This window comes from Rousettus aegyptiacus, unplaced genomic scaffold (assembly GCF_014176215.1).
Source record: "Rousettus aegyptiacus isolate mRouAeg1 unplaced genomic scaffold, mRouAeg1.p scaffold_m13_p_6, whole genome shotgun sequence".
Lineage (NCBI taxonomy): Eukaryota > Metazoa > Chordata > Mammalia > Chiroptera > Pteropodidae > Rousettus > Rousettus aegyptiacus.
This window is the reverse complement of record NW_023416309.1, coordinates 33,872,406-33,896,923: the sequence shown is the minus strand read 5'-3', so window position 1 is coordinate 33,896,923 and position 24,518 is coordinate 33,872,406. Positions and strand designations below refer to the sequence as shown.

Below are 24,518 nucleotides of genomic sequence, written 5' to 3'. Positions count from 1 at the left end.
CCCACTTTTCCTTCAAGTCTCAGCTTAATTGTAATATTTTCAGGAATCTTTTCTTCATTGGAGCTTATATCTCCCCCTTAGATCATTGTCATAATACCATCTACCATTCCTTTGTGGCATTTAAGCACTTCTATAATGAAATAATGTTTGGTTTAATGTCAGCCTACCCTGTTAGGCTATACAATCCATGAGACCAGTGATTATATGTCTTTCATGTTAGCTACTGTATACTTAATACTTGACACAGTGGATATGCATTAATTATTTATTTTTGGATGAATGAATGAGCGAGTTCTTCAGTGGATGCGGATTAGAGAGGTGACCCGGATGGAAAGCCCTTATGTATCAACTTTTGGCATATCCAACTGTCCACCAGAGGGCACTTTGCACAGCCTTCTCTTTTTACTTAATAAAGAACACTCACTTGTGTAATAAAGAAATTTAGGTTTTGCTGTTTAGAATATCAGAAAGTGTTCTTTGACACTTATAGTACATTAAAAGCTGGACTTAACCTTAGACATGACCTGGCCCCTTTATTTTGCAGCAGAGGAGAATTTAAGAGTGGTTTGGAGTCTCTTAAGATACCTGTCAATTAAAGACAGAGCCACCTCTGCTCATGGGACTCCCTGAATTTTGCTGCCCATGCAGGGCCTAATGTTTCTTCAAACCGCCTTCAATGAAGTCCTCTTTCCACAGGCCTAGGTTAGGAACCTTTGAGTTAGATTATAGGTCTCTAGTGAGTTTTATGTATGTTTCAGTATTTCACGTAACTTTTCAGGTGAACTGGAGTATTCTGCACAGAACAAGGCACACCTCGAGTTATCAGAACTTTCTAGTATGTCCATAGGTTTTTTTTTTTAATATTAATAAAATGAGTTTGAAATTTTCCTGTGCTTTTTTTTTTTTTGATGTTTTGCTTTTGATTTCCACTTTTATAGTCATGTTAAACTTTTTTCAAGTCACTGTGAGCCAACTCCACATATGTATATAGGAATCCATATATACATTTTTACATAGAGCATTAGTGAAAATGTTTGGCATCTTTAATGTCACAGTAACTCTTGTTATGGTACATTATTATTATAAATGACCCAGGAAGTGGGAAAAATACAAAAAATAAATGACACAAATGCAACTCATACCTCAGTTTTTACTTCCAAGAAAACATTGTTAACATCTTGAAATAAACCCTATAAGTCTTACATTCTGAATATCTTATGGCTAATATTCACCAGTTATCAGCTGCTTGATAATTTTTCCCTATGTTGACAATATCAAGGTTGCATGATACCCAGCACAGTGATTTTCAGCATCTCTTCTGCCTTGGCGTCCGGGGGGAATGGGATACGCTGTCATGGGTACCCTAGAACACTAATAGGGTAGGGCATTTATGGAGTATGAAGTATCTTAGGGGGAGCACACCCCGCACCTGCTCCTATCCTCACCACCCAGAAAACCGTGGCTGTAGAAAAAAAGTGACTTGGCTTGGGAATTGGGAGAGCTGAGCTACGCTCCTGGTTCTTCTTTCTGTCATGGTGTGAACTTGGACAAGTTACTTAATCTCTTAGAGGCTTGATTTCATTGCCTCAGTAGTAGCACCAGTCTAACTCTCTGATGGTTTGTCGCACAGATAGACGAGAGATGAAGAAGTGCTTTGGAAAGTTATTAGGCTGTACAGGTGCTGCTTCGTACGGCGGAGCCTGGGCCCTATTTAAATTGTACTGTTGCTCAACCATCTGTCCAAGGCTAGTTGTTAACTCACTCTCTCTTTTCTTTTTCTACTTTGAAAGTGCCCAATCAATTCCCCCTAGGAATCCCTAATATAAAGATAATGAAAAAGTTGAAGTCAAAACTTTAAAAAGTGAAACAGTTAACATAGGTGCCAGCCTACCAGTGTGCTGGTTGGATATTAGTCAAGATACACATAGAGAGACTCTTCAGTTCCTTTTATAGAAACAAACACCTGGATGTGTTTTCCATTTAAAGCGTTGAAGCGTTTTTTTATTTTTTTTAGTCTAGAAAGAGGTGTTTTTTTTACCAGCATCTTAGCTCTGATAACAAAAAGATTTTGAACCTGAAATTCAGTAGACAGTTAGGATTAAATTTTGCTTATATTCCTTTGAACAGTGTTTCTGTGAAAAACTGGAACAGTTTAAAGTATTTAAGTACAACAATGGCAAAAGAGGGCACCTGTACTCATTCTGTCTGTTTTAATGGTATTTTTAGAAGTGATACCAAATGAACACTTAAGATGTGAAAGCTCTGCTAAATCCAGCTTTCTTTATAACTCGAGTTTAGGTCACTTACATATGAAAGATTTTGGTAGTGTGAAAAATGAGATCATTAGGAAATGGGTAATCTTTTTACACGGCCATTTTTCTACTCTTTTGTCTTCCCTATGTGGTTCTGAGGAAATTTGTAAGGGTAGAATCAGTTTAGTCTCCCTTAGTCTAACAGAAACAGATGATTTGACTGATATGAACAATTTCTTAATAAAAATCTGAGGCTCCTACCACTACAAAACTGTTATTTAGTACAACTTGGTCAGGTTGTCTCCTAGAAATGTGCAAGTGAGATGTCTATAACTTGATATGCATCGTGCAGTAAATGGTGGTTATAGTCTGCCAACTCAGCCCATAGAGATACTTTTACTAGTACAGAGGATACTAGAGTAGAGGCAGCCAATCTGGGGTTGACTTAAAGAAAGGATGTGTGTGTATGTGTGTTAATGAAAATGCTTTCAAAAACTGTAAAACACTCTGTCAATACACAGTGGCACTGATAACATATTGATTTCCATGAAACCATGAATGGCAAATTTTGAGCTCTTCTGTAAGATGTTTATTAGACAGTCTAATTGGAATTTCATATGATAAAAGCAGTTAAATATTTCAGGCAAGAAAGGGATAAAGTTGTTTGGTTATTTGAGTTTTTGAAATAGGAGGAGGAAGTTGACAAGATTCTGTCCCTAAAATTAGTTCCCTTAAACCACCATTTCTTAAATTGTCCTTCATAAAGCATGAGTCCTTTGGGATTTTAATATCTGCTTTACAAAAAAAAACTTTTTCTAAGTCAAGTGAGTACGGAAATGCTTTCTCGAAGAAAGTTAAATAGGCTGCTTTATTCTAGGGCTTCTTAGAATCTTTTATATACTAATTTTCATTGTGAAGATCCAAGAAGGAGACACTACAATTTTTCACAAATTTTTTTGATCATGAACTCTTCAAAAATGCACTGTCTCTTGCGAGTAATGTTCTAGAGAACCCAGCTGAGAAAAATGCTGTGCTTTCAGCTTCTTTACTTCTTTCATGCTCAAATTCAGAAGTTTAATAAGCCATTGATTGTTTTTCCCTTCCTCAGCACGTTTTCTCCAAGTGTGTCCCACCCATCATGTATTTCCTTTTTTTTTCTTATTGTGGTGAAAAAAACACATGAAACCTATCCTTTTAAATGTTTAAGTGTACAGTACAGTGTTATTAACCATAAGCACAGTGTTGTAGAGCATTATCTCTAGAACTTTTTCATCTCGTGTAACTGGAACGTCATAACCTTTGAGCAGCAGTCCCCACTTCCCCTGCCCCTAACCCCTGGCAACCACCAATCTGTTTTCTGCATCCTATGAGTTTGAATGTTTTAGATACCTCATATAAACGGAACCATGCAGTATTTGTCCTTCTGTGACTGGCTTATTTCACTTAGCGTAATGTCCTTAAAGTTCACCCATGTTGCTGCGTGTGACAGAATTTCCTTTTTTTTGAAAGCTGAATAATATTGTTTATATTTACCACATATTCTGTATCCATTCATCTGTTGATGGATATTCAGGTTGCTCCCATACCTTGGCTGTTGTGAATAATGCTGCAATGAACACAATAGTGAAAATATCCCTTTGAGATCCTGCTTTCATTTCTTTTGAATAAATACCCAGAAGTAAGATTTCTGGGAATGTGTTTTCTATCTATAGAGGGTTGTGGGTGAGGCCGGAAAACAGCAACTGGATATCCATTGCGGGGTGGCGGGGGGGGGGGGGCGGCCAGGGGGCATTGAGGGTGTGGTTAGTATTCTCTTTAGTATTTATACTTCTTTGTATTTTGATTATTTGAGATAATCTATTGTATCTTTCTAACATATCAGTTTCTATATTAGAAGGGGAAATAGTTTTGAAATCAGTGTACCATTAACAAATAATATTTCCTTGACTCTGTTTTAGTTTAATGCAGAGAACTGGAGAGACTCTCAGTTAGCTAATTTGGGGCTGTCTTATACTTTTATTTAAGGAACATTGTGACAGCTAAGCCATAGCACATAATATTTGCTTTGAATAGCATACTCTTGAGAATAACCCATTTTTTATTTAATGAGATGTTATCCATTGCACCTTTTTTTGCAAGCACTTCAAGTACCTTACATATTTAACGTTTTTTTTCTCTCTTCACTAGAAGTGTATTAGGACTGAATTGTAGCTGAAGACTATTCAAGACTTTATATTTCTAGCCTACATGAAGATTAATGTGACCCAGTAACGATACGAACAGAAGTGCTGATAATACTACACTTTGTCTCTGGCTACAGCTGGAATATATAAGATGACTCAATAGCAAAAGAAATAGGGGTCTGGTAACCTGTTCCCTGGCTCTGACTCCCCTAGCCTTAGTCTGGGACCTGGAACTCCCACAACCCAGCCTTTATTTTGCTGCTATTTCTGGTCCCTGCCTTGATCTGGCTTGAAAACTTCCCAGCTGTAGCTATGGCTATGTTTAATATGACCCTTTGAGAGGAAGCAACACCCAGAAGTGAATTCAAATGTTGTAACTAATCCTACCTGAGCTTATTTTGAATCATTGGGAGTCTCAGAGCCTTTGACTAAAAATAGTTTCTTCTATGGGGTTTGGTTCATCTAAAGAAAGAGAAAGGTATTCCTCTTTCTAAATGGCATGGAAACTTTTTGCCTTCCCTCTCCGAATCTTGACCTCTGATCTATTCTGTCCTGTTCTCTCTTTTTGTATCTTCTCTATTGTAACTGTGATGGTTTTTAATATGAAAACTCTTTAGAGTGATTAAATGTTCTTACCTGCTCATATCTGAGTATAGAGACTATTTATGAGGTTATTAATGAATAAAAGACCGATACCCCTTTTAAGTAGTTGTCTCAGAACATTCAAGCTCTTTAACCTTAGAAGTCAGGGAATTAGTCAATTAGCAATTTCTTGGTGAGTGCTTATTTTTATTTGGAAGAGATTGTCCAAACCTCTCATAGAATAGGGGAAACAGGCGTACAAGGTAGTGATCTAGCCATTTAATGAATAGAGCCCTTTTACATCCTGGACAAGAGGTTGGAGCCATAGAAATTATATATTTCACAGATTTTTAAGGATTTTCTTACCCTTTGTTCCCAACACGATATGATCTTCTGCTACTAGAAGTTGATTTGGGGCTGATTTACATCCTCACCTCCAGCCGCAATCCCAAGTGGCATGGAAGGAAACCAGACTAATGGTGAATCTATGGATTGTACAGGATGCTGTCAGCTGACCCTTCTGTTTCATGAGAAAGTTATCTTAAGGCCCAACAGAGCACTCACAGATCTCTCAGTGCTCTACAAACAGATGGCAGAGGTGTCTACATTAGTATAAGCACGTTCTGAACTGTGGGAAGGGCACAAGGGCGATATTTAAATCTTTCTGCCCCCAGCACTTGAAAATATGAAAAATGGTAAGTCCATTGAAAGGTAAAAAGGAAATGAAATCCAAACCATTTCCCTTATATGTTTTTAATCTACCCTAGATTGCTCCTAAAATTAATAACTGCGAATTTGCTAAATCTGGAAAGTCGTGGATAACTTTGTTGCTAAGGAAAAGTTATTTTTCATGTTCTTTTATTTCGTAGGCATCTGTCATCGCTTTGGAAACAGCAGGATTCTAGCTCATAGTCAGTCGAAAACTAAAAATTTTGTGTTTAGACATTTGTAGCATTAGGTGCCAGTGGAGGCCTGCTTTCACAACTGTAGACACCACGTTTAGCAGGAATGGTATTGAGGTTACTGTGCTTTTTAGAATACATGCACTCTGTGACACATGCCACAAAGATTAGAAGTACCTTTGTTTAAAAGCTTTGAGCACATCAAATAAATTGATTTTTCCAGGAAGCATGTTGCTTCAAATGATTAAAAAAAAAAAAAAAAAATGGCCTACCTGACTTCTGGACACCTTTACATTTATCCCTATCGAATTATACCTCTTTACTTGGCCTCTTTCTCCAGTTTGTTCAGTCGGTTTCCATTATTGGAAGTCTTTGCTTCTACTCAACTGCCAGCCACCTATAAACATCTTACCATTTTGTGATGGTTAGGTATCTGATGGACTTAATTTGTTTTTTCCTGTCACCAAAGGGCAGGCTGCAATGGGGACCAGTCTTTATATGTCCTTTATATAAACTTTAGCACATAATTCACCTGAGCCTGACATTGGCTAATGTTTCTCTTCTCATTATTACACCTTTCAGGCCCAAGGAGAGAGAATTCTGGACCTGTGAAGAGTTTATGGTCTCCCTCTGCCATTGAGAGCTGTTTAGTCATTGTTTACTTATTTTGGGAGGTCATTTTGGTAGTATCACAATGACTGCAGACAGAAATATTTTCTCCAGCTTATTAGAAGCAAAACAGTGTCAGCATTGAGATCATATTTTTAAAGTGTGGCTTTCTCTTTGTCTCTGTCACTCTAAATATATTATTCCCTTTATCCATCTTCTTATGGCCACTTATCCAGGGTTCCATATCATTCTTTCTTATCCTAATTGTTACCAGCTAATCAATAAGTTACACATATTTCTCAGCATCCTGGGCATGGTCATCTCTAGCAGGCGTGTGGTATGAATTCAGGTGTCTCTTTACAGGAAATGTTCATCACCTGTGCCTGCAAATCCCTTCGAAGCAGAAGGTCAATTTGGTGACATGATTGGCTCTGGGAAGGGCTCTAGTAGTCGGCCTTTGGTGGTAGTCTAGATTAGTAATGTCCCAGTAAATTGGTGTTTCCAAAATGTTAGTTTAATGATACTGCAGGTGATCTAGATGATTAGCAGAGGAACCCATTATTTTAATATATATATATTAAATTTATTTTAACATATATATATGTGTGTGTGTATAGGGAAAAATGGGGATCTGGACAGTCAAGTAAAACATAACATAATAATACAGATGGCGTTAGGACATGGCAAAAACATTAGCGGTTTAGGGGTGCCTTTAAAAAACTCTCAGACCATAAATTATGGGAAGACCTAAGTCATATTCTTCATGATATTTTCATTTTGACAGGGAATAGGCACTCAAAGAATATTAGTCAAATGAGTGAATCTATTTGACCACCAACTACCAGTGTCCTTCAGGAAGCTGCTTCTCTTAGTCGATTTAAATTGTCCAAGACGATGTTTATTGTCCTTTGAGAGGTTATGGTAGTCAACTTGCACATCTGTGTTTGTGGATCATTTCGAATTATGGTGTAGGTCTTATCTTTTGGGCAAGTCTCTACTCTTGGATTCAACACTTGCATGGAGGTGCTGGAAGTGGCTTTGCAGTAATGGCACCACTCACGCATCTGGAAGGCAGCCCTCTGGAAGTTGTCAGGAAAGGCCTCTGAGAGCACAGTAGCAATCCAAAAGCCACATCCTTTACGTAAAAAGGCTTTGTTTAGAGGCTTATTGACTATGATTACTGTCATTTAATGTGCAGGTCTTAGCAAACTTGATTACCCAACTTTTAAGTCCAATTGAAAGTGACAGGAAGTTGCAAATTTATAAAGGATCATTAAAAGCTATCAGAAGTGATAGCGGACAGACAGGTTTTGAAGGGGGTGACAGAAAAAAAGTAAAAACTGTCCACTGCATTGTATTACCTGGCACAACTATGAAGGGAATTCAAAATATCAAAATATCCCTTGCTTAAGAGAGGGCATAGTAAATAGGAAGATTTCCTTAAAAAAAAAAAAAAAATCAAAATCCAAGATGTTTTGGCACCAAAAAGGAAAAATGTCTGCTCTCTGGAAAAGTAACTTGTAAAGAATTCATTGTTCTCTAAGGAAGCTGGTTAAATAAGGTACCACTGTGTGCCTCTGGCCCAGTGGTGGCCATGATGGAGCTTGATGGCTATTTGCTAAATCTGTGTTGACCAGACCCCTCAGCTGGTAAGGGACATTGTTGCCAAGCTCAGCCGGAAGCCTGAATAGACAGAAGGTGCAGTTTTATTCATATTACATTTTCAAAATTAGCACAAATGTATTACTTGACCTTGCATTTGTTTGTTCAGTGTTCTACAGTTCACAGCAGGTGTTTGTATATGTCATTCCACTTGATCTTAACATTCCCATGTTATAGAAATCTTTTCAAATCGACCGGTGGAGCACTAACTCAGTCTTTTTCATGATTGCATGATATTCTATGGGGGTAGATATACCACATTTTATTCAACTATTTAACTATAGGCGAACACTTACTTTGTTTCTAGTTTTTTGCCACTATGGGCAATTCTTCAAAAAATATACTTTATACATAAACTTACTTGTGGTTATATTTCCAAGCATTAACAACAACCAACAGTGGGATTATTGGATCAAAGAGTATCTATATTTTTAATTTTAAGAATTTGCTAGTTTGCTTTTTTTTAAATGCTGTAGCAATTCATATTTCTGTCAGCAAATGATAGTTATCATCTCTTTTAAATGTTTGCAGATCTGATGAGAGACTAAAGTAATATTAATTTTCTTTTTCCTGACTGTGAACAAATGTGAAAACCTTTAATGCGATTGCCCATGAATTCTTATGTGAATTATCCTCTACGCATTTTCCCATTGTGTTGTATGTCCTCTTCTTGCCAGTTTTTAAGAGTTCTCTGTATAGTATAAATAATTGTTATTTTTTTCTAAATCCATCATTTGCCTCCTGACTTTTCTCATGGTATCTTTTGTCATTTAAATGTATTTTATTTTTACATACTCTAATATATTTATTTCCTTCTGAGGCTTCTAGGATTCTAGCCCTTACTAAAAAAAGGCCTACTTTGCCCTTGATTTGTGCATTTAGACCTAGTTGTTTTTTTAATGATTTTTTTTTTTACATTTAAATATTTCTTCATGTAGGTCCTGTATCTTTATAATTTGATTCATTCCAAGTAACATAATTTTTGTTTTAGTTGCGAATAGGATATTTTCTCCATTATAATTGCTAGAAGAGCATAAAGCTACTAGATTTCTTGCAAGTCTTCTTGACAGAAAAATGCTATTTTGACTAAAGGAATTTTAGATCATGCCTTTTTCTCTCAGCCGAATAAATAGCATTTCTTGGTGTTCCAGCTTCTAGTGTTACAGATAGGAAATAGGATGCCAGTTTGTTTCTTTCCTTTGCAGGACATAGTAACTAGCTCTCTTCACTTGGGAGCATGTAACATTTTCTCTGTACCTTTCTAGTCCAGAAATTTTAGCTAGCGAGTTAGCAGGATATTCCTGGTGGTGTGTGTTCTTTCTTACCAGTCTAGACTGGCCCTGGTGGTATTTTTGATATGCAGTTTCAAGACTTTTGTCATATTATTGCCTTTCCTCATTTCTTTTTTCTCCTGGAACTTTTGTGGTTTGTATATTAAGTTTTTCTGGATCTTTTTAAAAATGTATTATCTTTCTTTACTTTTCAAACTTATTTTTTTCCCAGAGCTTTGAAATATTTCTACCACTTGACCTTCTAGGCCACTAAACTGGTTCTCAGCAGTGATTATCCTCTCTTCAATTCATTGGATAACTTAATTAGTCAAAAAAGTCACAGTTTAGGTATTTGAGCGTCTTAATAATAAAAAATTTGAATACTAACAGAAGTATAGAGAATAGTATAATGAACTCTAACATTCAATTACAATTATCAACGTACAGGGTTGCCATCATCCAGTTTCAGTAATTATCAACTTACAACCAGTTTTGTTTCATATACACGTCTACTTACTCCACCACCCTCCCCCGAGATTATTTTGAAGATCCCAGACATCATATATTTCATCCTGAAATAATTCAGTTAAATAATTCAATAATATCTAAAAAAAAAAAAATTATAAAACAAAAATGAGAGTACAGGGTTTCCTTTTGTGGCGATGAAAATGTTTGGGAACTAGATAGAGGTGGAGAGGTGGTGGTTACACAACATTGTGAGTGTATTAAATGCCCCAGGATTATTCACTTTAAAACAGTTAATTTTTCATGACTCTAACCTTAATTTAAAAAATTAAGCTCTTAAAAAAATTTCTGCAGTTAAAAAACTCCACATAACCACAATACTGTTCTTATACCTAAACAAAAGTAACTGTTTTTTAAAAAATTACCAGAAAGTCCCTTTTGTACTAGAATCTCCTCAAGTACTCTTTTCATATTTGTGTGTATTGTAAATGGCTGTTATCTTTCTCCTCCAGCAGCTTTATTTTGCTGAGTGTAAATTCTCTTTGTTCAGACCACTCCTCTCTCTGACTCCTGGATCCCCTTTTCCAGGCTCAGTGGGGCTCAGGTCTGGTTGCCAGAGCTCCCTGGGTAGAGGTGTGTGCCTGGTGGTGGAGCAGAGCAGTCCTCAGCTCATGCACTGAAGGTGGAAAAGCAGGCTGCTCCCAGCTCCCAGCATGCCCTGCCTCTACCAGTGGTCGTCCAGCCTCAGGGCAAAAGGATGCATTCCACAGTTTTGGCTCCTTTTCAGCCTTCAGATTCATGAGATGAGGCCAGGTTAGATACACTCATAAACCTATACCTTCCTCCAGTTGCCCCTAACCTCTGTAGACCCCATTCTTCCCTGGATCTGCCACTGTTCTGTCTTGCTCCAGGGCTCTGTCCTCAAGTTGCTTGAAGATAAGGAGAGATGCTGACCAAGGCAGTACTGTAGATAGGAAGTACCAGATGAGCAAGATGGAGTATTAAGTACAAAAGGGAAGGAATAGATTGAGACTGAAATAGTTTAGGAAGACTGGGCCTCTAACTGATTTATGACAAGGTTGCCAAGATCATTCAGTAGGTGAAGAATAGTCTCTTCAACGAATGGTGCTCGGGCAACTGGATATCCACATGCAAAAGAATGAAGTAGACACCTTGCCTTACACAATGCACCAAAGTGGCTCAAAATCAATCAACCTAAATATAGGAGCTAAAACCATAAAATTCTTAGAAGAAAATATATGGATAAATCTTTACGGATTTATATTTGGCAGTGGATTCTTAGATATGACATCAAAAGAAGGAGCAACAAAAGAAAAAATAGATAAGTTGTACTTCATCTAAATTAAGAACTTTTGTGCATCAAAGGGCATTATCAACAAAGTAAATATAACCTATAAAATAGGAGAAAGTACTTGTAAATCATATATAGATAAAAATCTAGCATCTGACATGTATAAAGAACTCTTACAATTCAACAACAAAAACACAAACAATCCAATTCAAAAAATGGACAAAAGATTTGAAATAGACCATTCTCCAAAGAGGATATACAAATGGCCAACATGCACATGAAAAGATGTTTAATGTCAATAGTCATTAGAGAAATGCAAATGAAAACCATAGTGAGGTGCCTCCTCACACCTAGTAGGATGGCTGTAATCACAAAAATGGAGAACAACAAATGTGGATGAGTATGTAGAAAAATTGGACCCCTCATGGAGCAGGCTATATGGAAAACAATTTGGCCATTCTTCAGAAAGTTAAACATAGAATTGCTCTACGCTCCCTGTCCCGCCACTACCCTGCCAGCAATTCTACTCCTGGGTATATAGTCAGAACAGTTGAAAACAGGTATTCAAACAAACATGTCTACATATGTTCATAGCAGTACCATTCACAATAGGCAAAGACAGAAACAATCCAAATGTCCATCCACAAATGAATGGATAAACAAGTGTACATATGTACAGACACATACACATATAGTGGAATATTATTCTGTCATAAAAAGGAAGGAAATACTGCTGATGGCTAGAACATGGATGAACCTCAAAACATTATAAGTGGAAGAAACCAGACACGAAAGGTTGCATATTATGGGATTCCATTTATATAAAATATTCAGAATATGTAAATCCTTAGAGACAGAAAGAAAATTGGTTGTTGCCAGGGGCTAGGAAGGGAGAAATGGGTTGAGTAACTGCTCAGTGGGTACAGCAGTGATGAAATGTTTTGGAACTAGATAGAGGTAGTAGTTTTATAACTTTGTGAGCATATTAAGTTCCACTGAATTGTTCAATTTAAAACTGCTAACTTTACATTAAGAAAGAAAAAAAGACTAGACCTCATTGGGTACCTGAGTTGAGTGGGCCAGGCGTTAAAGGAGAGCATTTGAGGTGGGAAGAAAGTGCAAGTGAAAATAAAGACCGGGTAGAGTTTGAGTTGGGAATTAGTTGGGAGAGAGACATTGTGAAGTCTGTGTCATCTAGCTGAGCCGTGGGAGACAGAGAGTCCCTATCATGCTGAGGCATCTGGGCTTCATCCTCGAGGCAGCGGAGAATCCGAATGGCTTTGACTAGGAGAAAAACATTGTGAAAATAGACTACTGAGATGTCAGTCTGTACATGGGTGCACTGAACCGGGAAGGCCTGGAGCGTGCTGGTCAGTGCAGAGGCCGTTGGTATTGAAGGCATCGATGTGCACACTGTTTTGGCCTGAACTGGAGAGGAAGCAGCAGGGATAATGACCATGCTTAGTGGTTCTGTGTGCTTTATATGGTTTAAGTCATTTAAGCTTCATAGGAACCCTATACAGTACGAACTCTTCTCTGCCTCCAGTGTACAGATGAGGAAACAGAGGCTCAGAGTGGCCGAGAAACTTGCCTAAGGTTGAACAGCTACTAACGTGGCCTGGATATGAACCCAAGCAGATGTCCCCAGAACCCCATTACAGTTTTGATTTTGATGCAGAGATGAATGTGAGACATTGATTTGAAGCCCACTTACTAACATGTCAGGTTGAGGATGAAGAAATAGGAGGAAAGGAATTTGAGCCAAAATAAAGATATTTTTTCCCTGGTAACCAGGAGCTGGTACAGGTCTTCTCAGGTGGGTCTTCCAAGGAGAAATGTCTGACTGGCCAAGGGACCTGTGGACTAGAGCTCGTGACAGAGACGAAACTCTAGAGGGAGCGGGAAAGGGGCCTTCAGAAGGGGAGGTGGAGCGTCTAACCCTAGGCGGTGCCGTCTTCCCGGCTCCAGCCCACTGGCTGCATCCAGATGCAGCCTGAACCGGTAGCTCGTGTCCGAGAACCGTGGGTCCTTGTCGCCACAGCCCGGGCGGCCGCTGTAGTTGCTCTTCCCCAGGCTGGCTGGTCAGTGTGGAAGGAGCCTCACCACAGACTGGCCACTCTTGTGCTGACGTCTAACATTCGAGATGAAAACATTAATGACGTTCCTTTTCTGAGCTTCTAGGAAAGAGATGGCAGGAAACTGTGGTAGTTTCTGTTCGTTCTTGCTTTTGGTTCTCGTAATACGGCGTTACTGCATTTAGACTCTATACTGCCCCCCTGTAGGACTGTCATGGAAAGATCTCCTCTATCGAAGCTTCTGGTCTTAGGGGGCAGATTAAGGCAATAAAGTTTTGTTTGTTTGTTTTAAAGGCTCAATTATTATAGCAGCTTCTTAACATGTCACTAGTCCCCCCTTTTCCCTCTAGTCCATCGTATACAGTACCACGATGTTAGTCTTTTGAAAGTCTTGTCATTAGAACATGAGTGCCAGCACCTCACAGTCGTGTTGCCCTTCAGCCTGCCTTGCCAGCCTCAGTGTGACCCGTCCCCTCCGGCCCGGCTCCTGTCAAACCATTCTCCAAGTACGTGTGCTGCCTGTGCCGCCTCTGGGCTCTGTCCTAGCGGGTCCCTCTCCCTGGAACGCTCTGTCTGGTCCAGCACTGTCAGGTGCTGCCCGGCCTTGGGGATTCAGCGCGCACGCTTTTATGTGCCCCCGTCTCAACCCTCACCAGCACTCTTTGAGATAGACGCTGTTAACCCATTTACAGTTTACAGTAAGTGTGTGCATGTGTGTGTAAATGTTACGCCCACGTTACAGATATCCACATAGCACACACAGGAGCACCAAGAAAGGTTAAGGATCTGCCTGCAGTCACAAGGAGTAAATAAAGGGGCGGATTCCGAGGCTCCTATGCTCAGCTACCATCCAAGACTAGCTTTGTTCCAAGCGGCATCTGACTGAGACATATCGTTAAGCAATACTATAAACTCTGGAAAGAAAGAAACGCAAGGAAGCTTTGCTAAACCTTTTTTTCTGTCTTTCCTCTTCGGGTCCAGGTGGAAGTGAAGCCATATGTGCTGGATGATCAGATGTGTGATGAGTGCCAGGGCACACGCTGTGGTGGGAAGTTCGCCCCGTTCTTCTGTGCCAACGTCACCTGTCTGCAGTATTACTGCGAATACTGCTGGGCGAGCATACATTCCCGTGCCGGGCGGGAGTTCCACAAACCGCTGGTGAAGGAGGGAGGCGACCGTCCTCGTCATGTCCCATTCCGCTGGAGCTGAGCCCAGGGCAGACCCAGCCACAAGTACTGGAGTAGATAACGAGGAGGGAAAAGAGAGGGCACTGCCTCAGGGCTTACGGTGTTCTGGAAATCTGTGCATTCGTTCTCGATTTTTAAAGAAGAAATGGGTCTTTTTATTATTATTATTATTTACAGTCATATTACTGAACTCAATGTCCAGTATAATGCAAAATTGCAGAGTGTATAACGGTACTGATTTGCACTTTGATTCACACCTTTGTCTGCTTGGTACCTTAATTTCTTACACCTGATTTGTCACTCGTGACAGTATGTAGACTGCCATTCTCATCAGCGGCCATCAGGTTGATGTCTGTGATTTTTTTTGTTTGTTCGTTGTTGTCGTGTTGTTGTTCTGATTGTTTTTGAACTGGAGCATGCACTTATTTTCAGAAACGTAGAGAGTTGCCCCTAGGAGGACTCACCAAAGGTAATACTCGTGCGTAGGTGGCAGATGTAGCAAAACTTCACAACAGTTCCGCGATCATTAGTTGGGGTCATTTAGAGTAAGGATTACCCTTAATGAAAATAAGCCTTTAGTTGCTCTCTATTCTGACATGTAAGGATACCTCATAAGCTGAATCTTTATTTTTCCTTCATGTTCGATTTTTGTTTTGCTGAGGATTTTGGTTAGATCTTTTAGTGTTATGTAAATTTATGCTGCAATAGCTTTTGCTGCTATTAAAATGGTATTATTAATACCATAATACTCTATTCAGGCTAAGGTATCAATGAAAAAAAAAACCAACAACACACTTTTGTGATTTAGGGATAGAATCAGCTGCCGAACGGAGATCAGAATAGCTTCAGAAAGCTTCAACGGAAGGTCACTATTTCTGACTGCATGTTTACTTAATCAGGTTGCTGCATGCAATAAATTTTATATCCAATGTCTAGTATAAAACCTTCCCACAATGCACAAATTAAGAATCTATATAAGCTATAAAATACTGATTTTTAAAAAAAGAAAAAAAAATTTTTTTTCATTCAAAGAACTGGTAATTGACCGGAGGAAGGCATGCCTCAATAAATGGAATGCTTCTGAAATTAGGAGGAGCCCATAACAGAATGACCTATATTACAACCAATATAAAACCTAGGTGTAGGATATTCTTAAAGCAAATTTGTGGATGGTAGATGAAGTACTTTGCGGTGCTCTGTTATATATTGTGCAATTTATTTTATATAGTAAAGTGATTATGTCTAACTGTGATCAAACTTAACTGTTTAAAGCCTCTGTGTCAGACATTAATGAACTTGACAGTTCATAACTGGTATACTATTAACTAACACATGAGCTCTTAGTTACAATCTCCTAGTGCTTGCACCATTTTACATAGCTTCAGACCTTGTCCAGAAAACCAAAGAGCTCATCTTAGCTTACAAACACTAGGAATATATACAGTATATAGAGATAAGTTGTCAGATTGACAGACTAGGCACATTTTAAGAAAGTTGCGTGATGGTGATGCTAAAGAAATGTCTGTACAAAATAAGATGGCCTGGGCAGGGTTTGTTGTCTGGGTGAGAAATTAACTACTTAATTCCCTGGATTTATCCTGTAAAGCTTGAATAGAATTAAGACCTGCTAGTACTACCATGGACATTTTTTTAGCATTCACTCTTGGGCTGCAGATAGTAATATATAAACACACACAATGATTGTGAGACTATGTAAATCTTTTCTTTAATCTTCTTCCTATGTTTTGGAATTCTGGGGACAATCTGACTGGATATGACACTGCAGAATAGATTTAAATCGCTGTGTTTTACGTGCTGTGATGTCCTTGTACTGTCTTAAGTTAATATTGCTTGTTTTTGTTCTGTTTTGTTTCTCCAGTGTTTAGTTACAATTACCAGCTCTCAAACTATAGTTTGTTTTCAAAAGGAAAAACAAAATAGTTTTTTACTGGATTAAAAATGCTTATTAGAATTCTCCCCTTTTGAGGTTACCTCTGGGCTTTTTGGTAATAATTGCTTTTTTCCAGCCCAGCCGTGGTTTTCTGTTTGTTTTTTTCTATGTTTGTGGTTTTTTTCATCTGTACAAGAAATTTTGTTATGCACTACTACTTTTTGTATTCTAGACAGTTTTCAAAAGTCGGCTGAAGATTTTTTGTTTGTTTGTTTTTAAGGAAAAAGGCATGCTTTCTGACTGACATGATCTTTTGCAATACCTCAATTTTGAAATATAGGAGAGAAAATGATATTTTCTAAGTAAGTTTATTCAGAAAAATATATATTAATTTAATTCTGCAAGAAAAATGATTTAACAGATGGGTAACTTTATTTTTTTCATGCTTATTTGTGTTTTTTGAAAATGAAGAAGTTAGAGCTTTATAACTATAATATTAAAGATCATATCTAACCTACAGAAATCTACCTAATTATGTGAAAGGAGCAAAACTTTTTGAAGAAGCACCCCTCTTTCGTGTAATAAAATAACACTGAGATTTAAAAAAAAAAAAGCTGGAAGATTGAACAGCATAAAGCTTAACGTGAAGGTGAAAAAGCATTGTCATGAAGAATAGGTTACAAAAAATAAACTCCATTTGGTGCTGAGAGTTGTGAATAGATGGTGGAAACTACTTTCCCTTAATTTGTATATTTATAATCAAGCGTTGATTGTGCACGACTGACCAGGATTGTGAAAGAGTTCTTCTGTTTGTATTTTTTTAAAGAGAACTTTTTTAGTTTATTAAATTATAACATGTTCCCTTTTGTTTTGTAAATAAATGTGCCCCCAAGTTGTTAATGTTATATTAAAAGAGAGGGTCCTTCAAAAAAATTATTTTTTAAAACACAGAGGTGTTCTGACCTGCAACTTGACTGGGGAGCCCCTGGGTATCACAGGTCCTGTTGTGGCCTTTCCTTGATGTGACACTTGAACTAGTCGATTTTTTGAAGGCTATAACCTAACCTCGACTATTTGTTGTTATGTGCAATACTGTTTGTACTGTTTGTATAAAAAATAGAAAAAAAAGAAAAGAAAAAAGGCATAAATCTTTATTGCAGATTTATTTTCATTGCAAACTTTAGACATTGTGATTCACTGAAATCATTTTTCTACTGTCAAATATGTACCTTTTCTTCATGCTGGTATTTTTTCAATAGTAATGTAGCCTTTGTACTGAGACAAATTTTCATTGTTATTTTTAGAAAGATTTTTTGCTAAGAAAAAAATTAAACATATTTACATATTTTTCATTTTATTTCGTATTTTCTTTAAGGAGTGCTTTCTCAATCATTAATAGAGTTGTTTCTGGGAGGGACTTTCATATCTGGTCAATGTCATAATATTATTTTGTATTTTTACTTGGAATAAATTAATTTTATGATGCTAATTCTTTAAAAGTTTATTTTTTTCATTTTCAGTTATTTTTGAAGCTAAAACCTTTGTAATATTGTTACTAAAGTGTCTAGTTTTTTGAAATGCAAAGCTTTATGTATTAACTTGCTGATGTGGTTTACAATAGTGTGACAACAATGAAAATGGTTGGTTATGTAAAGTGATTGGAAAATGTAATGAATAATTGGGTAATAAAATGACAGAATGAGCAGAACATGTGAGATTTTGACAAGCCTTTTCCTTTATTACAGTGGTTTAGTGTAAGATTAGGGATGTCACAGTACAGTTCTCTAGGGATGTCACAGTGGATTTATACAACACCAGGTGCAGCCAAATCTGCGCCCTGATCATGAAGTCACCCTAGTGAAATACCGACAGGTCGAAAACCTGGCTAAGTCAACAGAATAACTCATTGCTTTTCCCTTCCCACTCTTCATTTTGTCGTGTTTGTGAGTGAGTGTGTGTGTGTGTGTGTGTGTGTGTGTGTGTGTATGAATCTGCTACCAACTGCTGTGCACGTGTGAGACAGTGCCTTTTACCCAGGCCAGATCTCTTCCGTGCGTTCACAGTGGTGACATCTGAGAGTGAAAGGAAGCCGCGGACGGGGTGACACCGCCTTCTGTGTAGTTAGACTGGGATCTCATTGTCTCCCCCGAGTTGCCTCCCTTCACCGCCTGGGTGTCATAATGAGGAAGCACCCTCAGACGTCACCACTGTATAAGGACAGTCTCAGACCGTGTCTTCCTCCACCGCAACCCCACCCCCTCCCGGATGCGGTGCCCCTCGTTTGTCCCTTGTTGTGGCAACACATCTGGCAACACTCCAAGCATGATCTGTCTGCCCTCTTGCTTCTTTTCCAACATTCACCCCACCTCGAAGCTGTGCTGTTAAGGCAGCGTGTCATTGTAATGGCACCTAAAATTAAAACAACAAAACATACAACTGCAAAACTGGTGTTGCGTAAACAGAACATCCAATGACTTGCTCTAGATAGATGGTGTGTTTCTACAAGTCCTCGATGGCCTCTTCCAGTTCCGTTGCCACGGAGGCGAGGTTATCAATAACTTGGAGAAACGTGTGTCCAGAGTCGGCTCTTGGGTATGCTCTATGTATTCAGTTTTGTAAATAATATATAGATTAGATCAAGTCGTGATGTAAAATTTTAACTCAAATTGGGTATTACTGGTTGGAATTTTACATTAGCTACAAATAAGTGATTAGGAACAGAAGAAAAGAAATTGGAAAATTCTTGCTTAGTGATATAAAGATTATGCTTAGATTTCTGCTTATATCTTGTGTTTTATAGCTTGTTAGTGAGGCATGGGCTAATGCAGAATGTATTGCATTTATGCAATTAGCAAATAACTGCTAGTTTTAATTTTATCTATTATATTAGCAACAAAATGGTATTTAACTGGGTAAAGCTCCTATCTAAATATTTGAGTATTGTGACATCTCTACTTGCAAGGTTTGAGTGAAAGATTAGTCACAGATTAGTGAAAAAAAAGTATCTTTTTGTTAAAACTGACTTATTTGTATGGATTGTTGCTTTTTCACCAGTTTGTATGGTATGTCAGCTAACATTTTGTTTTGTTTTTTTTTAAATAATAACCAAACTTCTCTATCTCAGCTGCAATAGTGTTCCATTTTACCACAGAGTATTTTATAATTAATGCTGTTGACTTTATACCCCAAAATGGGTCAAGAAGTGGATATGTGATTCGGGGATATTTAAATTTGTATGACGATGAAGTTAATTGCAACAAGTAGAAAACTCGGGTGCTAATACAGGATAACTTCTGCTCTTTTTTCTTTTCTGGATATAGTTCTATTGGGGTATAAAGTATTAGGTATTTGTATTTTTGCTGTCAAAATAATGGACATAACTTTTAGAGTGTTCACAGCTAAGATCTCTGTATTTGTTTTTCAACTAACAACTAATTTTAAATGTATTGTATCTTTTATTACCTGTTCTCTTAGATTGTTTTTGCTAGTAACCCTTCCTCAGCTTCTGCCTCTGGGGCTTGGACTAATATTGCTTGTATGGAACTGCAGTACTGTGACTAAACATGGAGCTCAATGCAGCTATTGCTTACAACTGCTTAAACTTTGTAGTTTGGACTTCATTTTTTTTTCTGTAATAACAACTTATTAAATCTAGTTGTATGAAGTACTGATACTTGTCATCCTTTGCATTTGCTAAGGAATAGCTTGGCGTATATGGATTGCTTCTGAAACATCGGCACATTCAATTTACTTGATTAGCTTTAAGGGGAGGAGGGGCAAGTTCCTTTATAGCAGGTTAAGTACGTCAACGTTCACCTTTTCTCTATCGCAAATAATGCTCATTTAAAAAAAAAAAGCACGAGTATATTTGAAACAGGAGGGTTTATTTTTTTCTTTTGACACAATGCGAACGCGTATTCAATGCAAGGTTGTTAGAGGTGCCAATTGGCTTTTATCCCAGTACTGGACACGTGAAACCAATTTTCAAAATCAAAACTAAGAAAGTCAATGAAAATGTAAGTACACCCCTTTCGTTTTATTTTTTTACACCTGGTTCCAATCATTTCAGAAAATGGGTCTTTTTAAAATTCCATACCGACTTTGGACGTGCTAGAAGCTCTCTCGTGGGCACTTTTAATCCTTTTAGAAAGTGGCTGGCTGCACGAGAGAATCCCCAAGGAGTGCTCTTAGAACACGCAGGTGCCACGCCCCAGGCCCCGAGATTGCTCTCACGGGTTTGGGGTGGGGTCTGGCGCAGGTGTTTTTAAACTACCGGGACTTGCAAGGCCGAGCCTCTGCGGGTCAGCTGGGCGCGCGGGGAGGACGGGCCCGGAGGGAGCCCAGCGGCCAGGTGGGCGACGGCCACCGCGCAGGGAGCTCCCTGTTGATAAAGGAGGCATGAGGGTCGACTGGGGGGCGCCCACGGACTCCCTCTGTCCCCAGCTCGGGCCACGGCCGAGTGTGCCCGGTTTCGCACGCACCCGCTCCTTCGTCGCAGGCTCCCTCACGGGCTTCTCCCACCAGAGTCTGCATTGCACCCCTTTCCGCGGCAGGTCCCCAAATCCTCGTCCTGCGTCGGACCCCTCCTCCCAGGTGGCCCTGGAGTGGCTTGACGGCTCGTCTACTCGCTGCAGCCTTGCAGGTAAGCCCACGCGGGGCTGCCTCGCTGCGCCGCCGCGCCCCCCGGGCCTGGAGCGGCAGCGCGGGGCGCCCCGGGTTCTGTCCGCGCGGCCGCCACCTCCCTCGGCACAGGCTTCTCGCACGAGAGCCGGGTGCCCCGGGGACCTGAAGCCGATGCAGGAGGCCAGGGCCGCCGGGGACAGCTCTGAACATCAGGAGCTCTGTGTTCCTCTTGCAGCCGCCTCCAAGATGGGGAGAGGAATGTTATATTTCAGGTCCTTTTCTCATTTGGCTTTCTAAAAATATACACCGAACAACAAATGGAATCCTATTTTCAGAAAGCTGCTCTGATTTGGGACCCACATTTGTCCCTGGCAAAAAGTTCATGATGTCCCAATTCTTGCAGTGGAGGGGGAGTTCGTTAGTCAATGATGCTTTTGTAGTGAGCAAAAATCAGAAGGCTTGGAGTTTCTGGTGCTTGCAATTTGCAACACACTAACCCCCTACTAATAGACACTGGGGACAGGCCCAGAGATGGCTGGGGTTATGTCTAAGGTAGGTGCTTTACAGAAAACTCATCACTGGCAAACACTGATGAACGCTTAGCTTTAAAGTTGGATTTGAGTGGTTTTTCACCAGACCTTCGGCACATGGGTCAATGGGACACTCTCAAATTGGAAGACTTAAAAATCATGTTTTAACTGAAGCAGCTGTCCTAAATAGGTTAATGATTGTGCAATGGGATAAGGGAAGGCCAAATGAATGGGCCCTACTGCTGTTCAAAGGATGGTTGGGAAGAATATTCTACCAATTTAGATTCAGTGATTAGGAGTCTGCAAATTAATTGACAAGACATTAACAGAAGAGACAAAGCTTATTCATGTGCTTATGAGGCACATAAAAGAAGTTGCCCCCTTAATATAATTAAAGATAGGGTTTATAACCTAATTAAAAAGGGGAAAGGAATGGGGAGGAAAAGTCTTCTATGGAAATCAAATGATTTATTTAGGAAAAACAATGGGTCTTTAGGGGAACCAATGGAAATTAAAATCTGTGAGAATGTTTGTTTACACAGAGGAGACTGTTTTCTCCATCTTCTTTCTGGCCAAACTCCCCAGAAGGGGGCTTTGGTTCTACCCTCGCTCTGAGAAGTGCCTGCCTTTAGTCAGATAGAGGAGGCTCTGGGGAAAACAAACAAACAAACTGTTTTGCATCTGTCGAATCTGAAATGTCTTCAGTGTAAAATCATCTTCATATCGGCGCAGGGGGTCAAGTGGGTCACCACAGATAAATAGTTGGAATGAAGCTATCACTGGGACAGATAAACTGAGTTATCTTTATTCTGTCCCAGTACGTAGTGTTACAGAGGGAATGAAATTTTGAGTTTGGGCATTGTATTTAGGTAAGGAGGACTTGGCTGTAACTGCATATGCACTCACCTCAGTATTTAATTCTGGACCCTCATGGGTCAGGCCAAGTCATTTGTCATCTTTGCTGTTACTGGTTAAATCTTTGGTTAAAATGAATATAAGAGAAATATTTCAACTCATCACCTGCAGTGCAGGCCTGAACCAAATGAGACTCTTTGTGAAGGGAAGAAAAACTCCCTGGGCAAGTTTTGGTTTCTAAGCCGAGTTGTGTTGTGTCCTTGACCTCCAAAAGGTGGGGCCCTTGTGCTCAGTTTTGTTACTCATCATTAAAACCAAAACACAATTCCAATACATTCCCACAAGAATGACTGAAATTGAAAAGCCCACAAATAACAAATGTTAGGGAGGATCCAGATAAGTACTGACAGAGTGTAAAGTGGTACGCCCTTTTAGAAACTTCTATGAGAGCTGAATAGGCGTCTGTGCTATGACTTAGCTTTTTCACTCACAAGTATATGCCCAACAGGAATGCTTATTGTGTTCCCTGAAGATGTGTACAAGAACGATCACGGCAGCACTGCTCCCAAACAGGAAGCTATCCAAATGCCCTACATTAGAATGGGTAAATTTTAGTATCTCTGCACATGGAATACTGTAGAACAAGATGAGAATGAAGATACACGAGGATAAACATAACAGACGAATCTCAAAAACTTAATGGTGATCAAAATAAGCCAGACTCAAAAGAGCACATACGTGATTCCACTTAAGTAAATGGACAAAGGAGTAACTGAAAGGGGGGCATGAAGGCAGCTTGAGTGCTAGTGATTTTCTCGAGCTGCGTGTGGAATACGCAGGTGTATTCAGTTTGTAAAAATTCATTGCGCTATCTACACTGATCTGTGCATTTTTCTATTTCAATGGAACATTAAAACAAAAATGAGCTCTGTGAAAGGTAAAAGCTGATGCTTTGGCCAAATGGAATTCATTCTTCCCAGGCAACCAGACAAGTGAATCACATTCGTCAATAGCCAGGCATCTTTTCTGGCTGTCATTGCTACCAGTCGCCCATGCAGACTGCCCGGGTTGCCCAGTCACCCACACGCAATTCCCCTGCTCCCGGTCTCCTCCTCACCCATTTCCATTCTCCTCTTCCTAACGCCTTCCAACATCCAGGAGGATTTTTTTTCAAGTCAATTTGGAGGGAAAGGTGAAGTAGAGAAAGTTTTAAACTCCACCATTAATCTCAGCAGCTGATAACCGCATCAAACACTGAAAGCCAATTCTCACAGTGTATGCGCTGACTGGCTTACATGAAGTCGTCTTTATCATCTAAGATCTGTTGACCCCACATCCACATTACAGAGACTGATTTTTAAAACACGAATATGTCTTTGAGATACTTGTAGATTCAAATACCGTTGTAAGAAATAAGACAGAGATCCAATGTATTCTTTACCCAGATTCCCCCTAACATCTTGCAAAACCGTAGTAAAGATCACAACCAGAAAGCTGACATTGATAAAAGACAATGTAAAGAACATTTCCACCACCACTAAGGACGCCCATGTCGCACCCACTTCCCTCCCACTTCCCCCACCTTAATCCCTGGCTAATGGGGCTAGTGACGAATCTCCAGTTCTATAACTTTCTCATTTCAAGAATGGTATGTATGTAAATGGAAACATACACTATATAACCTTTTGGGACTGTTTTTTTAATCAGCATAATTCTCTTGAAATTCATCTCGGTCGTTGTATGCCTCAGTAGTTCATTCCTTTTGATTGCCAAGCAGTCCTCCGTGGTTTGGATACCTCATAGTTCGTTTATGCGTTTGCTCGTCGAAGGACATCTGGATTGTGTCTAGCTTGGGGCTGTTACAGAGCTGCTGTAACACATTCATGTACAGGTTTTCGAGTAGATATGTCTTCATTTTCTCTGGGATAAATGCCCAGGAGTGCAATTGTAGAGTGGTATGGTAGTTTCATGTTTAGTTTTTAAAGAAACTACCAAACTTTTTAGAGTGGGTGTACCTTTTAAATCGACCAAAATGTATGAGTGACCCAGTTTCTCTGTATCCTACGATTTGGGTTCGTCACTACTTTTTTGTTTAGCCATTCTGTAGGTGTGCGATAAT

General features: G+C 39.3%; 1 protein-coding gene across 8 annotated transcripts in view; it reads left to right on the top strand.

The window, feature by feature from the left end:
- The window catches only part of CPEB3 (cytoplasmic polyadenylation element binding protein 3), a 160,567-nt gene extending 140,508 nt beyond the window's left edge, over window positions 1-20,059 (top strand). For 7 of the 8 annotated variants that reach the window (XM_036223523.1, XM_036223524.1, XM_036223522.1 and 4 more), the window contains one exon: window positions 14,295-20,059. In XM_036223523.1, coding sequence (XP_036079416.1) covers window positions 14,295-14,522 — 228 coding nt within the window. In that variant the 3' untranslated portion in view covers window positions 14,523-20,059. The remainder of the gene's footprint in view (window positions 1-14,294) is intronic. The other variant, XM_036223527.1, reaches the window with a different exon arrangement.
- The last annotated feature ends 4,459 nt before the right edge of the window (window positions 20,060-24,518 follow it).